The 21,480-nt window shown below is 45.4% G+C and overlaps 1 protein-coding gene across 1 annotated transcript in view; it reads right to left on the bottom strand.

Annotated features, from left to right (window-relative positions):
* Window positions 1–3,203: 3,203 nt before the first annotated feature.
* LOC107124795 overlaps window positions 3,204–21,480 on the bottom strand; it is a 161,361-nt gene continuing 143,084 nt past the window's right edge. The window contains exons 19-23 of the mRNA XM_015428304.1: window positions 13,629–13,896; window positions 12,340–12,666; window positions 10,057–10,398; window positions 8,569–8,955; window positions 3,204–3,340 (exon numbers count right to left, since the gene is read on the bottom strand). Coding sequence (XP_015283790.1) covers window positions 3,204–3,340; window positions 8,569–8,955; window positions 10,057–10,398; window positions 12,340–12,666; window positions 13,629–13,896 — 1,461 coding nt within the window. The remainder of the gene's footprint in view (window positions 3,341–8,568; window positions 8,956–10,056; window positions 10,399–12,339; window positions 12,667–13,628; window positions 13,897–21,480) is intronic.

Here is a 21,480-nt window from a genome sequence, read left to right as displayed (position 1 = left end):
CCACTGGTGAACCTCCTGATGGCATCTGGTATTTTTGGCCACTGTGTGACAGTGTTGAACTGGATGGGCCTTTGGCCTGATCCAACATTGGCGTCTCTTATGTTCTTAGGTACCTGTATTAATTCAAGGGTGCTTCCCTCAGTAGAGCAAATAAAGGTTCTCTGATGGTTTCAGTTGGAGAAAATGGCCTGAGGGAAAGTTTGAACCTCCCTTCCTTGTGATGTTCCCCATAGGATGGGCATAATCCACACTGAGCCATTGTGTGTCTGGTTTTTACAGATAAACGATTCCATGGAACTCCCAACCTCAGAAGTATTCAGCCCTCTGATGTATAACATTATAACAAGTTTTTCATAATTAAATCATACATGTTATTGCCTTTCTGTTACAGAAATCTGGGATCTATTTGGGAATATATTAATAATCTCTGTGGAAAAATGGGATATATATGTATCCCAGGGGTGGCCAATCTGTGGCTTGGGAGCCACATGTGGCTCTTTCATACATATTGTGTGGCTCCCGGCAGGGCAGCTGGGGAAGCGAAGGGGAGGCATACTTTTTCTCCCTCCCTCCCGTCTATTTGCTTTCTTTGTTTCTCTCTCTCTTTCTTTCCACCTCTTTCTTTTTCTCTCTCTCTCAGACAAATAAATATCATTAACAAACAAATAAATATCATTGGACAAATAAATACAATTATCAATATCTGTTTTTACCCCTTTTGTTTTTATTTTCATTTAATGTTAATAAAAAAGCAAATGTGCATATTTTAAAACAATAATGTGTGTGTCATATCTGTTCATGTTTTGCAGCTCTCAAACATCTGACATTTATTCTAAATGGCCAAGATATAAATCAATGAATTCATAAGAACATATAACATAAGAGAAGCCAATTTTGGATCAGGCCAATGGCCCATCTAGTCCAACACTCTCACAGTGGCCAAAAATACCAGGTGCCATCCGGAGGTCCACCAGTGGGGCCGGGACACTAGAAGCCCTCCCACTGTTGCTCCCACCCAAGCACCAAGAATACAGAACATCACTTGCCCCAGCCTGAGACTTCCTATCTATACTTTGTGGCTAAGAGCCAGTCTCTCTGTCACTCTCTCTCTCTCTCACACCACATAAATACAACTCCCCCCTACAAACAATGATAACTATAGATCCTTTTGATGTGGCATCAAAACTCTGGAACTCTCTCCCCATGGTGGCTCATCTGTCCTCTCATGTTGACTTCTTTCATGGGTACTTGACAGCAGTGCAGATTCTGTGAATTTAGGCAGATGGTGAGAGGGCGGGAGGGTGAGAAGAGAAGAGCTAGTGCTTGGCTCTCATGGCCCTTTCTTACATGCCCAGGGTAATGATGATTGCCACTTTGGGAAGGAATTTTCCTTTAGGCGAGACTGGCCCAGAGATTAGGGCTGCCAAGTGGGGGCGGGGGGTGGGTAAACCCCCGCTTCGGAGGCCTAATTTCCGCCGCCGTGGAATCGGGCCCTGGGGGGAACACCACCCCCCGAAGCACAGCGTGGCTGTGTCACCGGAGGTGATGCAACCGATCATCGTAGGGAAAACTCTATGGTTTTCCCTACGACGATCGGGGCCATGCCCTCAACGTGATCGACGTCGCGCATCACTTCTGGTGACGTGCTGGCTGTGAGCACGCGAACGTCCACCTACAGCTCCTGGAGCCCGGTGAGGCTCCCCTGCCGCCAAGATAAATAGACTTGGCAACCCTACCAGAGATCCTGAAGTTTGGGGGGTTTTTTTGCTTTCCTCTGGGCACAGGGGCTGGGGTCACTGGGAAAGTGGAGGTGGTTGTGAATTTCCTCCATTATGCTGGGGATTGGACTAGGTGACCCTTGAATTCCCTTCTATGTTTCTAAGACTTTTTTTGGGTTTCACCTGACATTCCCTCTTTCCTGCCATATGCATGTGTATTTCATTGTACTGCACATGTATTTTAGGTAGGTTTTAACTGTTTTAATTATGTATTATTGTTTGGTTTTAATGGCTTTTGAGATTTGTCCTTTGCTATGTATTACTTAATCTGTTAGCTCCACTAGTGTTTCGGATCAGGGCAGAAAGGCAGGGTATAAATGCTGTACATAAATAAATAAGACTTCACACAGAAAGTAATGTGTTAATTAAGAATATAATATCCTACATCAAGAATGTAATATTGTACACCTAATCGTAGTAAGAAATGCCAGTCCTCTGATTCCTGTGTGCAATGATCCCCTGTCTATTTTCCCCTGAATTTAAAAAAAAAATGAAATTTCCCCTTTATGGTTTTAAATCAGGTATACAACAAAAAACTAGAATAAAATCTGAGCACCACAAAGACAAAGAAATACTCATCAATGAAACAGAGGCAAAATTGCACCATAGAAATTGGTTGGATATCAAATGTAAACAGTTTGTTGTAATCTGCTTCAGCACAAATGGATTCTCAAGACCCTGATATAAAGCAAGTGACTAATGCAATTCTTCCAGTCAGTCATCTCATAGAAAAGAATGGAGAGGTTAAGTCCTTCATTAGAATAGCAATGAACAAAATTGGAAGCATAGAGTCTGGTTCCTTCAGTCCTTTGTCCACAGATTGGTGGCATTGTTATTTCACCTAGGATTGGGAAGAGAGACAAATTAGTATTGCTCTAGGAAAAGTGTTACAGAACTTCCTTTGCAAAGTCTCTGTCCTCCAATTCACCATCACAATGTTGTGATGTGTTCTAATGGCGTGAGGAATCTGTCATAATGTATAGATGAGAGGTTACGGTGTGGAGTAGTCGGTGCTGGCAAATTCTATGTTGAATGGGCTAATTTAGGTCCATCTGTATTATTCACAGTTAATGGCCTGGATATGCATCATTGCAATGTATATCTCCCTTGTCGACATGGTGTCTTCTAATAGAAAGGTTAAACTTCTCAACATATTGCCCAACGTTGGTCTGGCCTATCCGATGATGACCATTTCTGGTCTCCTCTGGCTCCGTTTCCCTCCCTTTTAAAAACGAATGGCCCAATTATCCATTATCCTAATTAAGAAGCTCCGTATTAGCAAGGAAGACGTATGGATTGTGGAATAATGTATTGTGTGGAAAATGAAAATAAAGATTACAAAAAAACCCAAACCACGAATGGCTATTGGACCACAATGTGTAGTATATAGTAACATGCTTTCAAATCCTTTATTTCATATCCCATTCATTTTACCTTGATGACGGTCACCGTGGCACTGTAGAAAAGACTCACGAGGAAGAGGATGATGAAAGTGGAAAAGAAGGATGAGATGCTTAGGAGTCCTTCATCATCATCGATGGCTACAATCCCATCAAGGTAATCTTTGGACAATAAATGGAAATCAATTTCTTTAGGAGTTCAGAAAGAAAAACAAAGGTCTCAGTGTAGTCTGACAAAGAAAACAACGGAAGGCATCACAGCAACTTCCAAAGCAAGGAATAAGTAGGGGAAAGGCATACTTCGATAGGCAACAGAATTATTTTTGGACAGGTAACAGCCAACTCTTGAGGATGCCATGTGATGAGTACAATTAGGGATTCACCAAGGCAAATAGGGGAAGGAGTGAATTTTTGAAGCCTTGGGACCAATGTTCCCTCTAAGCTGTGGAGTCTTGGGAGCAAAATTTCTACTTTGCGAGCTGCTGGCATTAAAGATGTGAGCGAATGATTTGGCTACTGCATAAATTAGCTTGCTCTGGAGTCATCCTCCCTGAGCTAAGACAAAAATCTGTGAACTGGAGGCTAAAATTCTGTGAGCTAGCTCACACTAACTCAGCTTAGAGGGAACACTGCTTGGGACAACTGCAAATGGTGACATTTCTCTGTCTTGAAGAGGGAAGAGGGAAAAAATGCTGTAAGAAGGACTTACAGTTATTTCTGACCAAGCAATGAATTATTTCTTGGCTTGTTGGTAAGAAGTCTTCAATTATACTACGGGGATTTATTGAAAATTTTGATATATTACAGGGAACAGGGAGAAAGATGTTACACAGAGCATCAAAATGCTAAACCTGTGAATGATCCAGTTCCCAGAGCTTTTGTTTGGGTATTGTGACGGTGAATTGGCACGTATCTGACAGGTAAGCAACCCATGAGTTGAGCTCATGATGGATTGTGGGAATGGCCCAATGTCACCCATCAGGCTTCTGTGGCACAGTAGGGATTTGAATCTGGGCCTCTCAGATCATAGTCTAACCACTATACCACTTTGGCACTTGTGACTTTCAGTTGGGATCGTCTGGAAAAATGGAATTGTGTGTAATATAGATGTTTATCCTCTTGTGGATACTTACACCCCATTTTCTATTGTCTTCAACACACTGGCATATCATGTATGAATATATGTGTGGAGTGAGTGAGAGAGTGTGTGTGAACAAGGTGAACAGATGGATTGGGTAGAGATGGAATTCAGTACATTGTTTGCTCTGCCTTCCATATTTGCTTTCAGTAGGAAGAAATGGAGAATGGTGCTAAGTTTGGAAGGAAAGAAGACATGCTAGAGGAAGTTTGTAAGTGAGCCATGATGGTTTAGGAATTGGCTCCTTGATGACCATGTTCATCTTTTCCTGGACCTTTTCTTTAACTATGGTTATCACCCTATGACCATGACTAAGGGAGAGAAATTCCCGGAGAAGCATCAATCAGGGATTTTCTTGGAATAAAATGTTCAGGATTACAGTAGAGCGTTACAATGCAGTCCTAAAACAGTCTCCTGGGAATCAGACCAACTGAGTACACTTATGTAGAATTCTCAGTAGACCTTCTTAGGATTGTTCTCTTAAAAGTAGCAGCATTTTGGAGTTCCTTCCTTCTTTTCTGTGATTCTATGAACAACTGGCCCTCTCCATAGGGATGATGGACAATTTGATGGCCAAAGAGAACAGGGGACACAGATTTTTGTCCATGTCTGTGTGTCTTAATAGTTTCAGCAAGTGAACATTATTTTCCCCCGGTGGCATGAGGCATGCAATATTTGTGTGTGTGTTAAACTGAGGATTTTCAGGACCTTAGGATTTTATGCAGCCGCTTCTCAGATCCCAGATTTCTCCCACCCACAGACCCATAGAAAAATGGTGCACAGCAACGCAACTAGGAATGAACCCTAACATCCAGGAGTTGACTGATGGCTGTCAGACACAATGGTCTAGTTGAATATCTGCTTGCGAACTGTGTGTCCTATGCATTTATTTTAGATACACATGCATAAATTGTTGCCTTATCTGGAGTGATGTTCTAAGTGTTTCTGGTTCTCAGGGGATGGCCTCTTAATGAAAACTTTCTTATGTGTAGAGGACCTAGTGATGGTACACATAGTTCTGTACAGATACAAAACGAGTGAGAAATCTCATTTTTATATGAACCTTTAAATAGGTAGTACAGAAGGGCCTTTTTCATGATGCCCCTGCATAATCAGACTGGTTCCTTAGGATGCTATAGGGAGTTCGAGATGCAACTCCTCCTGGATGATTTTAAGTTATTCGACAGTGTTGGGGCCTGAAAATCCAAGGGAGGGAATAGTAGAAAAAAGTTTCATCCCAGAATACGGTACCATATAGAACAAAGGGCTTTTACTGCTCTGAGGTTCCATGTCATACCCTCAATGGTTTGTATTGGCCGCTTTATGGGTGCCCCTGCCGCCTCTAGAATATGCCTATGTGGTAGGGGTGAAGTGGATGATGTCAAGCATTACATTCTGAGATGTTCATGGCATGAATCACTTAGGCAAAGGTTTATTTATCCTACTGTACCTCTGTATAATGGAATTTCAGAGCAGGATTTGACCGTTTTCTTGCTCTCTGATATTGATTTATTTATTTACTTTTTATTTACTTGGGATTTATATCCCGCCCTACCCAAGCGGCCCATGGCGGCGAACAAGCGGCAACGCCGGAATAAAATATAAATTACATTAAAACATCAATAAATACAAACTAAATGGTGCTCTACAGTTCATTAAATTTCCAAGATGCTCGATGTCCCTCATTGGCGGCCGATGGTGTAATAGCGTGAGCGCCAGGTGTGCACATGTTACTAGCAAAATGGCTTCGTTTGCACTGGCGGCAAAAAACATAAGACTGGGTCTAGGACTTACTGTAAGTTATTGATGTACAATTTTGTTGTGTTTTGATTTATGTTGTGTTGTTATGGCCAATGGCTAAGACAATAAACTAAACTTGAAACATATAGAACAATAACTGTTATGATGTGTCTGTGGAATATGATGAAGTGGGAGAAGTGGCAGAGGAGAGTGTACAAGAACAAAGACCAAGGACAAGGAAGAAGCAGTGAAAGATTAGATGGGAGTAGAGAGTCCATAGCTGCATGTAGACTGTTATGATGGACTACCACGGAGCATCTGCAAACTTATCCAGCTGTTGAGATCGTGTCCCCTGGACTTGCTCAGTGTGCCCCACTTTCCGAGAATTTTGTTGTGTGATTTTGTGGTGTGCTGCTTGCATTTTAAGGTCTTTTATCCCTGCTGTGGCTTTTAAAAGCAAAGAGTTGAAGGACCACCAGGCAAGAGTCCTGAAGAATCATCTTGGCAGGTTGGACCGTTGGACAGACTGGGATTTTTATTTTCAAAGACACCCACCAACTCATAACTCAACTGGGTCGTGAGACAGGTTAGTTTTACCCTACTGATGGTGTGTTGTTGCCATAGTAATCCTGCTCAGTCGGAGAGGAACCACAGGTTCAGGCATTTGGAGTATGTGCTTGGCTGAGGAGCCAATGGGGCGAAGCTACCATCTGTGGGATTATGACTAAGTGCCTCTAAGTCAGAATCCCCCCTAAGTGTAATACCGCAGCGCTGAGGAGCCTCAGTTGGCCTCAGATAGCCAGGCCCCCTCCCTGGGGGCCCCAGTGTGGAGAGCCGTCCACCCCGAGATCTGGAGTGCAGCTGGAAGGGAGCTGCCTCTTGCCCGGAGTACACCGCATATTCGTGGGGAACCCGGTGCTAAATCATTCATAGATGTCCTGATTCTGGGTCGGGGTTTCGTGCGTAGCAGAGCAGCTCCCTCGCTGCGGTCTATTGAAAGTCAGCCCTCGACACAAGCTTTTGTCTTAATCAGTTACCTATCAGGTTCTTGTTAGCAAAAGCTGGATTGACCACTAAGGGTTTGTCTAATACCCTATAAAGTTTTGGGGTCTTTATATGAAATTAAGCCAAGATCCATCAGAGTTGCTTTTACCACAGATGGACACACAAAACTGCCTTATACACAGACCCGTAGTCAGGATTTTGTAATTCAGGGGGCCTTTAAATAAGTCAGGGGGCACTGATGTCACAAAATAAAAAATGTACTCTGCCTGCCTAAGTGGGGAGGCAAGTCATGCTTGGGAAAGGGGCAGTGGTGGGGAGTCCTCCAGGTGGCCCAGAGAGTCAGGAGTCCTCTGGTCAGCCCAGAGAGCCGGGGGTCTGGGGGCTGGATGGAAGTTGGGGGGGGGGCTTGAAATGCCCCACTGTAGCTACGAGCCTGCTTATATGGAACCAGAGCCTTGGTCCATCAAGGTCAGTCTTGCCTAAGCCAATGGCTTTCCAGGGTCTCAAGTGGAGGTCTTTCACATCATCTATCACTGTATGCTTTTAGCTGCAAATGCAAGGGATTGAACCCAGGACCTTCTTCATGCCAAGCAGATGCTCTGCCGCTGAGCCACAGTCCTTCCCCAGGGGGCCCCGATTCACTTATTTATTGAGCCACGTTTTTGCCACCTGTTAATGTTGTTATTAGGGATTCTTTACAGAATTTTCAGTGTTGACATGTTTTTAATCCTATTTAAACAAAGAGTATTTTTGGATGGGAATGTATAGGCCATTTCAGGAACCACTGTTTGAGAGTGTGGTGTTTGCATGCCTTAACCAGAAACAGAAAAAAAGAGAATGCTTTTAGCATCCTTTGAGAATCCAGGGCCCCTGTCACACGGGCAGGAAACTGCAGAGGAGAAGTGTGGCTGTTTGCCCCGGGGCAAACTAACATGCAGTAAAGCGATCAGACCTACTGTGGAGGTTCTGTGGAGGTACTGTGGAGGTTCCATGGCAAGGGAGAGGTGCCGATCACAACACACGCCTGCGCGCAATGAAGAAGCGCGCGGCGCGGCGAACTGGTTTTCTTTTTTCGTGTACACTACGAATGCGCATGCTCCGTTGGGTGCGTGTGCGCATCCACGGAGACGTGGGGGGAAAAAACCCCTTTTCCGCAAGGGGACATGAGCGGGCGCCGTCCAGGAATAGTTAAGAATTTGTTGTCAGCAAGTTTTGCAAATGCGCACTATTTTCCTTTGAATTCCAGTGGAGTTGGGTACCTCAGTGCATACTTCTGCAGCTGAAAGATGACATTAAACCTCACAGCAGGCTAGATAGTCTTCCTTTGGTTTGAAAAAACAGTTTATTGCAAATTGTCATTCTACCTCAAATAGGGGACATTTAAGACCTCTGTTTTAGATACCCAACATTACTCCTCCATTCCATTAAAGAGCCAATAAAGAAACAAGAAGAGACACAACAAGAGAAAGATGCTGGTGGAAATAGGGGGACAGCAATGATTAGTAGCAAGTGTTTGTAGTTTCAGACAACACTAGGGAGACGTTGACATGGGTGGGTTTACCCGTCTTCTTGTCTATGGTCTTCTGAGTTGTTTGAAAGGGAAGTGCCTCGTGTCCCACCACGCAAGTGTAAATGGCGCCATAACTCCAGTCCTGCTCTTTGACATTCAACGTGCTATAGGTGAAGTACCGCTCGGGGGTCTTGGATTCCTGTATGGGCTTGCTGATGAAGTACTCTGAAGGTCCTATGGGCTCATCATTCCGGAGCCATTTCACAAAGAAGTCATTGGGGTAGAAACCTGTCATCAGGCAAGTGAGGGTGGCCGTTTCCTGCAAAGCCAGTTGTTCTGGTGGTGGTGGTAGGACATAGACAGCAGGAGCGTGGTAAGGACTGCCTGGGTTCTGAGGGTGGGGGGAGGACATAGACAGCGGGAGCATGGTAAGGGCTGTCTGGATGGTGAAAAGAAGAAAGGGTTAATGGGTTAAATTAGAATTTCAATGTAGTTTTACAATAAAGGAGATTGATAATGATTCAGTGGGCATTTTACAACCATTCTGACTCGTCTGGAGAGTGCTAGGCTATGAGAACCCCCTCAACGCAGGGTCAGCCTAAAGCATCCCTGACAAGTGTTGGTCCAGCCACTGCTTGAAGAATGCCAGTGAGGGGGAGCTTACCATATTCCCAGGCATCTGAATCTAGTTGAACTGCTCTTATTGTAAATCCCCTCCCCCCAGTATCCAGCCGGTATCCTTTCGCCTGTAATTTAAACCCATTATTATGAATCTTATCTCCTGTGGCCAAGAGGAAGAGCTCCCTGCTATTTTTCTCTTGGCCAGTTTGGCTGGATATTCTGGATGGGTTTTTTTTGTCACCTTCTGGGTCAGTGTGTGTGTGGGGAGGTATTTGTGAATTTCCTGCATTGTGCAGGGGGTTGGACTAGATGACCCTGGAGGTCTCTAATTTTCTCCTCAGTGAAGCTCAAAGGAGTTTATTTTCTTTTAGGTGTGGAGTGTAAATGATTCTCTTGTTCTGGCACAGCTGTCCTTGAGAAAGAGCAGTTTCTGTCAGAGCTCTCTCAGCCCCACCTACCTCACAGGGTGTGGGGAGGGGAAGGGAAAGGAGTTTGTAAGCCACTCTGAGACTCCTTTGGGTAGTGAAGGGTGGGGTATAAATCCAATCTCCTCCTCCTCCTCCTCCTCCTCCTCTTCTTCTTGATGACTACTTTCTTAACTACTGGTACTTAGTTTGATTTTTTTTTTTAAGTTTGTATGATGTTGTATATATTATTTCACTTCTCACTATCTGAAGTTGTTGCGAGCTGCCTTGAAAGCGTTTTGAGTTTAGAAATGTTTTAAAGGAAGGTAAAGGAATGATTATTCACTGGGCATTTTGGTAACATTCCGCCAACTCCCGAGTCTGCCAGAGGCCTGATGAAGCTAATACCCTGTGGGGGTTGATTGGTTTTTTTTTTTAGTGATGTCAAAGAAGTACCTACCTTTAAGCTTCCTCAGGGTTCTTGTTTCAGCTGTGGGAAGAAGGGAGGGAATAGTAACTTTGCACTTAAAGGTGTCCCCACTGTCCCATTCTTCTGGGCACACAGTTGCTGTTGCGTCTACAAATGCCAATGCATTGTCTTCTTGTGCCGTAATCTGTCCAATTATGGTTTCCAGCTGTGTGTCGTCACGTTCCCGTGTCCAGGTGACACTCAATTCTTTAAGTTCCTGATCATAGGGCATGTTGGAGATTCTGCAGGTCAGCTTGGCTGATTTGTTCAGGTAAATATCAGTAAAGGATGGTGGGATGGCCTCCACGTGGACTTGCACTTCACCACAAGAACCTGAGAAGCAACCAAGAGGGAAGAACATTCAGTTTCTCAATAAATCAGAACATGGCTCTCCTAGGTTCATCACACCTTGTCCGTGCTTCATATCTTGCATCTGCTTCAAGTAATCTACATGCTTCATTGGCCTGATGTTGGATCAGAGTAGTCTTTTCAGTATGTTTTCTGGTACATCTCTGTTTTAACTCAGCATGTGTTTTTGTGTGCATATATTAAATAAAAATATGAACCTATAGCAAGGTCTCTACGTTGGTGTCTTCTGCCACTTTACACTTGTATTTTTGGCCACTGTGTGACACAGAGTGTTGGACTGGATGGGCCATTGGCCTGATCCAACATTGGCTTCTCTTATGTTCTTATGAAGCATACTGGAATATGCTAATGGATATCATTTTCAATGTAAGGCTGCCTCAAAATGGTCTCGATATAGCAGGAAGAATGAGGTCACTTGGTCATTCAGCAGCAGATCTATAAGGACCTTTCACGGTGTGTGCTTTCAGAGGAAATGATTATTTTGTATAACATTTTTCATCTATGGACCTCAAGATGGCATACATAGAGTTTCTTATGTAATGTACTTCATTCATACCCCATTTTTCCTTTGCAATGGGGACCCAAAGTAGCTCACAACATTATCTCCTTCTCCATTTTATTCTTATTAGAACCTTGTGAGGTAGATTAGGCCGAGAGTGTTACTGGCCCAAGGTTATCTAGCAGGTTTCTATGGCAGAGCGGGGATTGTAGTTCAGCAGTCTAACCAACTGTACTACATTTTGGTAGTATCCATGCATTGTCCAGAGGTATATCTGCTAAGGCTAGGTATAGTTCAAAAATTCTTCTTGGGCTTTGGCATCCCCAGTGACCTAGCTTCTGAAATGGAAAGCATCTATCATTGTCTTGTTTCTGAAGGGCAATGGATCCATCATGCATCATCTTTTAATTTTTTATTTTTTTTAACTAAATAGTTTGTACTGTGCATGCCAAGTTTGCTCGCTTCCAGTTTCTTCTTGTTTCCCCCCACTACACTAAACAATCCATTACCCCCATTAATCAATACCCACCATTAATCAATACTCCCAGTTAGGTGTAGTGGTTAAGTACGTGGACTCTAATCTGGGAGAGCCAGGTTTGATTCCCCACTCCTCCACTTGCACCTGCTGGATGACCTTGGACAAGCCATAGTTCTGGCACAGCTGTTCTTAAAAAAGAGCAGTTTCTGTCAGAGCTCTCTCAGCCCCACCTACCTCACTGGGTGTTGGTTGTGGGGAGGGGAAGGGAAAGGAGTTTGTAAGCTGCTCTGAGACTCCTTTGGGTAGTGAAAGGCGGGGTATAAATCCAATCTCTTCTTCGCTTCTTCAAATACAATTGGTTTGTAATCATAATACCATCACAGCAGTATTCCTGTCTTGTAGTGTATTTTGCAGTGCGTATATGTACATTTGTACTTGGGGGTTGTTGGGTGGGCATGAAGAACTTGAAGGTATTGAGAACTCTAGCAAGCTGCATGTGTTCCACTTCTAGAGTTTAGTTGAGAACTTCTCCCCGTGAAACTGGAAACCAGGAGAACTGGAACACAGACACAGCAAACTCACAAACCAACAAAGACATGGAATAGAGGAAAACTGGTAATCCCTAGCAGAACTTCCGCTAGGTAGCAGCAGCATTTGCTAGGAGACCAAGCCCTAGATTAAATGAGCTTTCAATTTGTGGTGAGATTTCACCTTCCCCAGATCTTTTGTTGTGTTCCTACAGTGGCTTAGCACCTTTGCAAAGCTATTTCAAATGAAAGCATAACATATTATATTTGAAAAAGACTATCTCTCAAATATCAAGGGGGTAAACATTTGAATACTTCACCCTGAGGACATGTTTTCAACTGATTTGGTAGAGACTCTGGAGTCTGGATGTAATTGGGTAGACTGGAACATTTCAACTTACCAGCATCACAGACAAGGGACTTGCTGATATTCCTGATGCTGGTGAAGTTCTCATTGTGCACTTCACAGGAGAATGTCTTGTCAGAGGTCCAGTCTCTCTTATCGACTGTGAGCTCACTGATGATGCTGTAACCACTAGGACCCACTGCGACTGGTCCAGTGTTGGCGAAGCCAGAGTCGAGTGTACGACCATCCTTCAGCCACTGGACTGTGGCTCTGGCAGTGTGCAAATTAACAGCCATGCAGACAATGGTGGCATTTGGGTCAGAATTCTCAAAATCTTCTAGGCGTGGCGCACGGATAATCATCTCAGGCTTCAGACAGGAAGCTTAGGAGGAAGGGAAATAGCAAAAAGAAGGGAGAATTAATTACAGGTGGATCTGTCACAAGTGAAAGTATATTTATGTGGAGGGATTTACAGATATCCAAGAATGTCTTCCTATCAAACTCATTAGATTTTCTTTTTGAAGGCTTTTTTGCCTTACCTGTTCTGGAGAAAGATTAACAGGAATCTGTCGTGGGTACTGGCTCTGCTGAGGCTGACTACTCCTCAGATAAGGAAGAGGCAGGAAGCAACCCAGCCTCCTCTGGAGTCAGCCCAGAAGAAGAACCCTCAACAGTACCCGAGGAGGAAAAGTCCCCAGCAGCTGCACAGGAGGTGCAGCCAGAAGGAGAGACCAATCCTGAGCCTGGCCCAGCACCCCCAGTTGCAGAGGCCCCGAGGCCAGACTCCCCGCTTAGTTCTCCTGAGTGCCCCAGACATAGGGCATGCCAGAGGCTGACTATGCAGGAGCGAAGAAGGACCGCCAGACTGCAGCTCCTGCAAAGGCAACGGGAGGAGCTGTAAGCCTTGGCAGACTCAACTCCCAGGGAAGGGAGGGCCTGTTCAAAAGCACTCCTTGCACCTTGTCTAGCGCTGCAGCAACTCTGCATACTCAGACCTGCTTCTGTGTGTATAGCAGCCGCTCCTTGTCCTTGAAACCTGCAACCTTGAATTGACATCCCTGGCTATCCAACCTTTGGCTCCATTGTTTACCTTGATTCTGAGACGGTGTTTTTTAGCTTAGAGTGTGTAGTATTCATGGCAACTAGCCAAGACAGCACCGAATCTTTCTTTTGGTGTTGTGATGGGATATATTTAATATAATAGTAGAAATAATAAATCAGTGAATCAGGATGTGTTGTTGTGGCAGCCTTAGAAACTATTTTCCGAAATTGTTTCATGGTGTTTGAAGTTCATGGGGGGGGGGTGTTGCCGGTTGAACAGAGAAACAAAATACATCCACTTACTTTGACGAGCGACTTGAACTACTCCAGTCCCAGCGTTGTTGGTAGCTTTGCAATAGAAATGCTGAAAATTCCGCCAGTCGTTGGCAGAGATGGCCACCTGGGAGCTGGAGGTGAAAGTTCCAGATGGGTAGAAAATGGAAGGGAACTGCTTGACATAATGTGCATCGATGCTGACGTTGTTCTGATCATTCCAGGTGAAACTGACCACAGAAGGCATGACATCCTTGGCCAAGCACCCGATGGTGACGAGTCCATTGCTTGGGATGCTCTCAGAGGGTACAATGAGGGGGAAAAGAGAAGGGGCTCTTGAAGAAGCTGTGGGAGAAGGAAAAAGGAAACAGAAGGGTGGAGAATATTAACCGTTCAGATGTGATTGGTTAGCCAAAAGAAGGTGACCCGTTGCTTTGTTGCAAAAGGAAGACATAATTATCCATCATTCCCATCTGTTTTTCCCCCCTGAGATGGATTAGGCTACTGTTGCCTGATCAAATGAGACTGCCTGATATTTTGGTTCTTGGTGCTGATTCGTGTCACATTAGGCTGAAAGGCACGTTGGCATTGGGAGCCATTGGGGTCATGCCCTAATATGGCCCTGTATCATAGTGAAAGTGTTTCAAATAGGAGACCTTCCTATGAGGCTTTGGGAACCCATGCTTAGCTGGGTTGAAGAGAAGTTTGTAGCCTGGAGGAAGCTGGCCGTAGAGACGCTTGCAGAGAGCAGCGGTGGGGATTTGTTTGCCCCTATGTGGAGCTGTGGGAGGCTGGAGCGAACCATATATACCTCCCCAGGTTTTCATAGCTCTCATATGAACACCAAGCTTCAGAAATGCTTAGGGGAGTTGAGTTGCTTTCCACTGAGCTTTTCTGAATACTGTGCTGAACTCAGGGTGTTTCATCCCATTCTGACGCTCTTGGCTGAATACTGGACTTCTACAAGGTTCAGAGAAGGCAGATAAACCCTCTAAACCCTTCCTGAAGCGACTCATAAATTAATGGAGCTCACCAGCATTCCCGACGGGCGCTGCGGTTGTTGTTTAGCCATCAGAATATTGCCTTTTAGAGGAGGAGACCTAAATTGCTCCCCGAGCCTTCCCAAATCTGCAAAGAATTGAGAGGCGTGTATGATCAGGATGGAGCCAGTGGGTGCAGTGCCAAACTTGGAGTTCGCATTTAACTCACCTTCGCCCCCCCAGCATTTTTTTTATTGTCCATTTTGTTTTTAAGTATAGGAGCATTTCTGGTTATAAAAGAACTGTTGGCAGGTAATACCCTCACAAGAGCATAAGAACATAAGAGAAGCCAATGTTGGATCAGGCCAATGGCCCATCCAGTCCAACACTGTGTCACACAGTGGCCAAAAATACCAGGTGCCATCAGGAGGTCCAGCAGTGGGGCCAGGACACTAGAAGCCCTCCCACTGATGCCCCCCCAAGCACCAAGAATACAGAACATCACTTGCCCCAGCCTGAGAGTTCCTATCTAGAGTTTGTGGCTAATAGCCACTGATGGACCTCTGCTCCATATGTTTACCCAATTCCCTCTTGAAGCCATCCATGCTTGTAGCCTCCTCCCTGAAGTGTTCTTGCTTCAGATTCTACCCACCTGATCTGCCCATTTCTGTCCACCTAAAGTTCTCCCTAACGGAGGAAGGAGTTTTCAACTCTATTCTTGAGCATGACATTTTCGATTTTGAATAAACAAAAGACCTCCACCCCAATGCATATTCACCTTGACTGCTTCTGACGTTCTTTTTTCACGTGGAACAGGATTATCAGTAATCAGTGGGTATAGGTGACAATTGAAAACAGTGTTTTATTATGCATATTTGAAGCCTCAAATGTGTAAACACTTGCCTAGTGAAGAAGGGTCTTAGATCTTGGAAGGTACTGTAGCTAGGGTGTCGGGACCGCAGAGTCTGCAGCCTTCTTGAAATCAGGTGTTTTGCTAGAAGAGCTTTGTGGGCCCAACTAAACACATGCTTCAGGAAAGCCACCCCCACCCCATTTGCTACTTAGCTGGGAGACATCTAAGGCTCCCAGGTAAACAGTAGGTGTGAGAGAAGGATCAAGCCCTCCTCTCATATTTGTGGGACCCCAGCGCTCAGCAGCAGTGGGTGCAGTTCTCCATGTTAAGGTCAGGGAATGCACTGGACTCTCTAGCATGGTTCTTGACTGGGGCTTGTGCTGTATTTGGAAATGCTGGAGGTGACCACATAAACTCTGTCTGAAAGCTAGTCTTCAGCTGGGATGTATACACAGCTCTGAGACTCCAGCTTTGGGAATCCATGCTATTGGGAAGCAACCAGGATCCTCTTAGTTCTTTTGATGGCTATTGTTTTCCTGGGAGACCCTTGCGCCGTCCCCTACTGATCTGTGACCTGGGAAAGCAGGGGGTGTAACTCGCTTTTCTAGCACTCAGCTTGCACAAGCTAAGAGGCTGCCAAAAGCTCTCCCCATAAATCTCAAACCCACAGCTGAACAGGGATCCATCCAAGTGTTCCCCAGCTGAACAGTTGGCTTCAGAGGACTGAAAGGATTGGCCAGGTGCTTCCAGGGGCATAGCCGGAAAATTTTGGGTGGTGGGGTATTGGGAAATATGAGGAAGCAGGGGAGAGAGGGAGAGAGGGAGAGAGAGAGAGAGAGAGAGAGAGAGAGAGAGAGAGAGAGAGAGAGAGAGAGAGAGAGAGAGCGCTTTCCTTACCTGCCGGCACAGCAGAAGCTGTGGGTCATGGACCATGAGTGAGGGGGCACTGCCCCTAAATGCCCCACTGTGGCTATTGGCCAGGGTACTCCCTTATCATTCCCAAAATGTGCAGCTATACAGGTAGCCACCCCACCACTTTCACAATTGAACACCAGGCTTTTCAGAGCCTTGGTTTGCTCCCTTGTAGCCCAGGTATAACTACTGTACATCTAAAATTACTAATGAAATGAAAGGCTTCCAGAACTCCCACCTGATCACACCATGCTTCTCAGAAGCTGAATGCTTGCCCATGTTTTCTAAGTCCTAGTTCAACTTAGAGTCAAACAATTATTCTGAAGCTAAGTTTCACTTTCAGAGGGATCGTGACTCCTCTCCCTGCTCCCAAACCTCCTACAGATTTGGTGCTTGTATCTTTCTCAGGTAAGAGCTGCACATCCCTGCTGCTGTGGTCAGGACAAGCATCAGCACATCCTAAGGTGGGTCAGCTGCCAAGGCCCAGGTATTCTGGTGGGGCCCACTGGTACCACCCCCTATCCGTTCAGCTCCCCTGCAACCCATCAGCTTGTTGTGATCCCTGCCACTGCCCACATTTCCAGCTGTACATACGGGAACTGCACAGTTGGGAAGAGTGGTTGAGCAATGGGAGGACTGGAAAATAAGCAAGTGGATGGGGAAAGGAGGGATAGCTAGGCAGCAATGCTCCCTCTAAGCTGTGGAGTCTTGTGAGCAAAAACCCTACTTTGTGAGCTACTAGCGTGAAAGTTGTGAGCGAGCGATTTGGCTGCTGCATAAATCAGTTTGCTCTGGATCAACCCATTTATGTGTGGGCTGGAGGCTAAAAACTGTGAGCTAGCTCACACTCACTCAGCTTAGAGGGAACACTGCTAGGGCAGCGGGGAAAGAGAGTGCAGGGAGGTGTGAGCAGGGTGGGCAGGTGGTTGGGCACAGTGGCAAGCAGAGGAGAGGGGCACTCTCTGCCCAGGGCCCACCGAAACCTGGAACCATCCCTGGCTGTAGCTATAAAGATCTGGAGAAACGACACCCCACTCAGCTGAGCAGTGGGCTGCCCAGACGCTGAGACCGATGATAGATTTGGTCACTTGCTTCCTTCTCCACTGAACATTTGTGTTCACAGCAGGTGGCCAGATTTCCCCAAAGGTGTAGCAGAACAGGGAGCCGCCCTGGTTTCCCCCATCAAAGCAATGGTCTTCAAGGGGATTCTACTTCAGCTGGAGCTCATCTGAAGCGGTTGTTGATTTGAAAAGTCCCATGCCTCCCAGGTGAGCGATCGGTGTCATAGACCCTGCAGACACATCGCTGGGTTTGCCCCAACTAGCAGTCCCTCAGCTGGACTTCACCAGCTGGTGGTGTGCGGGTGTGAACAAGAACCTATGTGTCTCCCCCCCTCCAGTTTTTCCAGGCTACTGTGAAGTTCTCTCTGAGAGCAACTTTGGTGAGGCTCGCTGCCCTGATGCTTAGGTCTTGGGCTGTCCTCAAGTTAAGCTTGGGAGATGCAGCTCTCCTAGCTGATTTCTGATCGGCTGGGGCTGCTTTCCCCAGTCGGTGCAGTGCTTGCAGCGGCCAAGCACAGGACCTCTTTCTGTTGAGCTGCAAATTTAGGGCGAAGCCAAAGAAGCTACAGGGAAGTTCTTCGCTTCCTTGAAACTCAGCTTGACTGTGTGGTGTTACTTCCAGAGTACTGAGCTTCAGGATGAGAAACTGGCCCTAGTCTGTTACCATCCCTGCCCTTTCTGGAGAAGGGACTCATCCCAGGAGCCCTTTCCTCTCCCACCTTCTCTTTGTTTCTTTCCAAGGTTACAAGCAATATAGAACAAAACCCCGTTTCACTCACCAAGCCAAAGGCTGCCGGCCGCTGACTGAGGAAACCAGGCCCCTGCTGCCGACTTGGAGTCAGTTCACTATTCTAATTGGGCCTTCAGAGTTTTCCCCTCATTACATTTTCAAAAATGGCATTGAAAAATAAAATTACCATGACACCCTTATCGCGGCAAGAAGATCTGAATAATTTGACTGAGGTTTTGGAGGGGCTATAATTGAGCTTTGAGGGGCCACGTGAAACTGTTCCCCCAACTGGACTTCCTCTTTTTCTTTTGTTGTTTTTCTTGCCTTGTTGACTTCACGCCAAAAGCCAGGAAGTAAGTTTCTCAAACAAGAACAACAAGTATTGGTTTGCCAGATTTGGCGAGGATCTATTCGACCAAACACCCATCAATTGGCTTCTTTATTAATCCGTTTCTTTGTGAAACTTAATTGTTAAAATACAGCCTCACATGACGTCATGAAACTAATGTTCCCAAGCATTCCAGGGCGTAAGTTGGCTCAGGCGCTTGGTTCAAGGAGAGGAAGGGGCTTCGGCCTTCCCTCTCACACTGTTTTCCTGAGCTGAAACAACCATGGGGTCCTGATTACCCCACTGTGGGACACAGAGGTCCATCAGTGGCTATTAGCCACAAGGTATAGATAGGGGCTCTGGGGCAAGTGATGCTCTGTCTTCTTGGTGCTTGGGGGGGGGTCAACAGTGGAAGGGCTTCTGGTGTCCTGGCCCCACTGGTGGACCTCCTGATGGCACGGGTATTTCTGGCCCCTGTGTGACACAGAGTGTTGGGCTGGATGGGCCTTTGGCCTGATCCAACATTGGCGTCTCTGATGTTCTTATGTTCACGTTGCCGTCAGTTAGGGTCACCAGGTTCTCTTGGCCACCAGCAGGGGATGGGGAGTAGGGTTGGCAGATCAGGCTGGGAAACTCTTGGAGATTTGGGGATGAAGCCTGAGGAGGACATGGTCCTCAGTGGGGTATAATGCCAAAGAGCCCACCCTCCAAAGGATCCATTTTCTCCAGGGGAACTGATCTCTGGAGGCTGGAGATGAGCTGTAGTTCTGGGGGATCCTCAGGTCCCACCTGGAGGCTAGCGTCCCAGCATTCAGTGCGTATGGAGCCCGCAGGGGAGCAAACAGTCTCCCATGACAGTTTAAGCTTGAGAAAATGGTGCGGGAGGGAAGGCCAAAGCCCTTCCCATCTGCACCACATTCCCAAGCCAATTTGGACTCCGACATTCTTCGGGACACTAGTTTCTCAATATCATGTGTGTCACATGATGATGTCACATGACTTCCAACCCAACTCCTGTCACACGTTCATTAAGTTCAGCCTTTAGGTCAAGGTTCCCTGTGGGCATCTTTGGAATTCTGACACAGACTGATGGTTGCAGCCAGAAAATCACTGCCGCAAAATGCCTATCGAAGGAGGTGGAGCCAGCCACAAAATGGCTGCCACAGCTTACCTTCAGTCATACATGAAGATCCCCCTTTTGCTTGTGCACACCTAATTTCTGCCAAGAAAGCGTATGTATTATGGTCAGTATGCAGAGCCTTTTAAAAATTGCTCCACATTCAGAGGCAATTGTAACATGAGGAAGGTGGCAGAATTATGGGTGGCATTCAGGGTGACAGAGAGGGAGACAGACAGAGTTAAGTCCTGAGATGCCTTTCTCCTGCAAACTTGTCCTGAACAAGCTTCATTGAAATAAATTGGAGCTGCTGATTCCTGTCCCATGTCAATTATTCAGAGAAAGAGAGGAATTTGGATTTCTGCCTTAGATGTTTCAATATGCTTGGGCTCTCTGCCTCCATAGTGGGTGTCACAGTGGAGTATAAACTTCGTGGAGTATGAACATTTTTATAAATCAGGCTTGATATGTGGAGCTAGCCTATTTCTAGGTGGAACTTTGAAGAAATGAATTCAGAGGTTCAGCAATGTTTTCCTAACCAACAGAAATCCAAAAAACTCTTGCCAAGCCCAGCAAGTATATTATAATATCCATCAAGTTTTTGGATTACAAATGTATGAGTAAAGTTTTATTTTTAAGTTGAGAACTTTTAATATATTTATAATGAACATCTTCTGTTAAACAGGAAGAAGAAGAAGAAGATATTGAATTTATACCCCACCCTTCACTCAGAGTCTCAGAGTGGCTTACAAACTCCTTTCCCTTCCCCTCCCCACAACAGACACCCTGCGAGGTAGATGGGGCTGAGAGAGCTCTTTCGAGAACTGCCCTTTCAAGGACAGCTGTTGTCAGAACTATGGAATTCCAAAAACAACATCTGTGACAAAAATAACAAAGATTCAATAAGGATAAGTTGCAAAAATGTTTACTGTTGTAATTTCTGTAGAAACTTTTCTTCCATTATTGCTCACACGCTAACGAATACTGCGCAATGAACAATTCATTTCACAATATTTCACAAGGTCTTCACAATGGGTTCTGTTATTAGAGAGTCAACATGGAATGTTTCCTTCAGGAGTTGGTAAGTAGTGATTGTTAAGAATTGGAATTGCTACACGTTCAGATAAAGCAAATATTCCACTACACCAAACTGGCTCTGTTAATCTTCTTAAACTATCCCTTTGTCTTTTAACCCACCCTGTTCACTGTCACAGTAGCAAAAGGAGGATTGTCCTAGGATTGCTGAAGTATATGGTACAAAGGTGATCTTGAAAGAACCATGGGGAAGTCGTGATTGGACATAGCTGGAATTTGGATGGGATCTGGGGCAAAAAATATGACTGATTAAAAAAAGAGAGAGATTTTCCCATTCTAAAAAGTAATTTAGAAATAGAAGCTGTTAGACCACTAATTAGATAGCTTTTTTGGGGGGTGGCATCTGATGTCTTAGGTGGGGAAAAACTCTTTTCCATGGTGGGCCATGCACTTATTGACCACACTCTTGATAGGTTACTGTTAAAGGCAAAGTAGTGTAGTCAGGAGACACTGGAGGACAGTTGCACAATTGTGACTGTGTATGTGAAACCTTAAAAACATGGATTTTCTGCCATGGGCAGGCAGCTATTCCTCTTTTTGGACAGCAATTGGCTTCCTCCAGCTACCCAGTTCTTCAAGAAAATGTTGCACTTAATAGCCAGAAGCTCAACAGTTGCCCTCGTATCTATTGCACATTTTTTTTCCAGAGCAGCTGTTGAATTAAACAGTTCAATTCTAAACAGTCACACCCTTCTTGACTTCAGTGACTTTACAGGGGTATAATTCTGTTTACACCTTAAATTCAGCAAGGTTGAAATCCGTGGCATGTGTTTTCTCCTGATATTTTCTACTCACGGCAATGTGGC

This window comes from Gekko japonicus, unplaced genomic scaffold, assembly GCF_001447785.1.
Source record: "Gekko japonicus isolate JY-2015 unplaced genomic scaffold, Gekko_japonicus_V1.1 scaffold3195, whole genome shotgun sequence".
NCBI classification, from domain to species: Eukaryota; Metazoa; Chordata; class Lepidosauria; order Squamata; family Gekkonidae; genus Gekko; species Gekko japonicus.
Note: the sequence above shows the minus strand (reverse complement) of the source record. Positions and strands in the feature narration are given on the sequence as shown.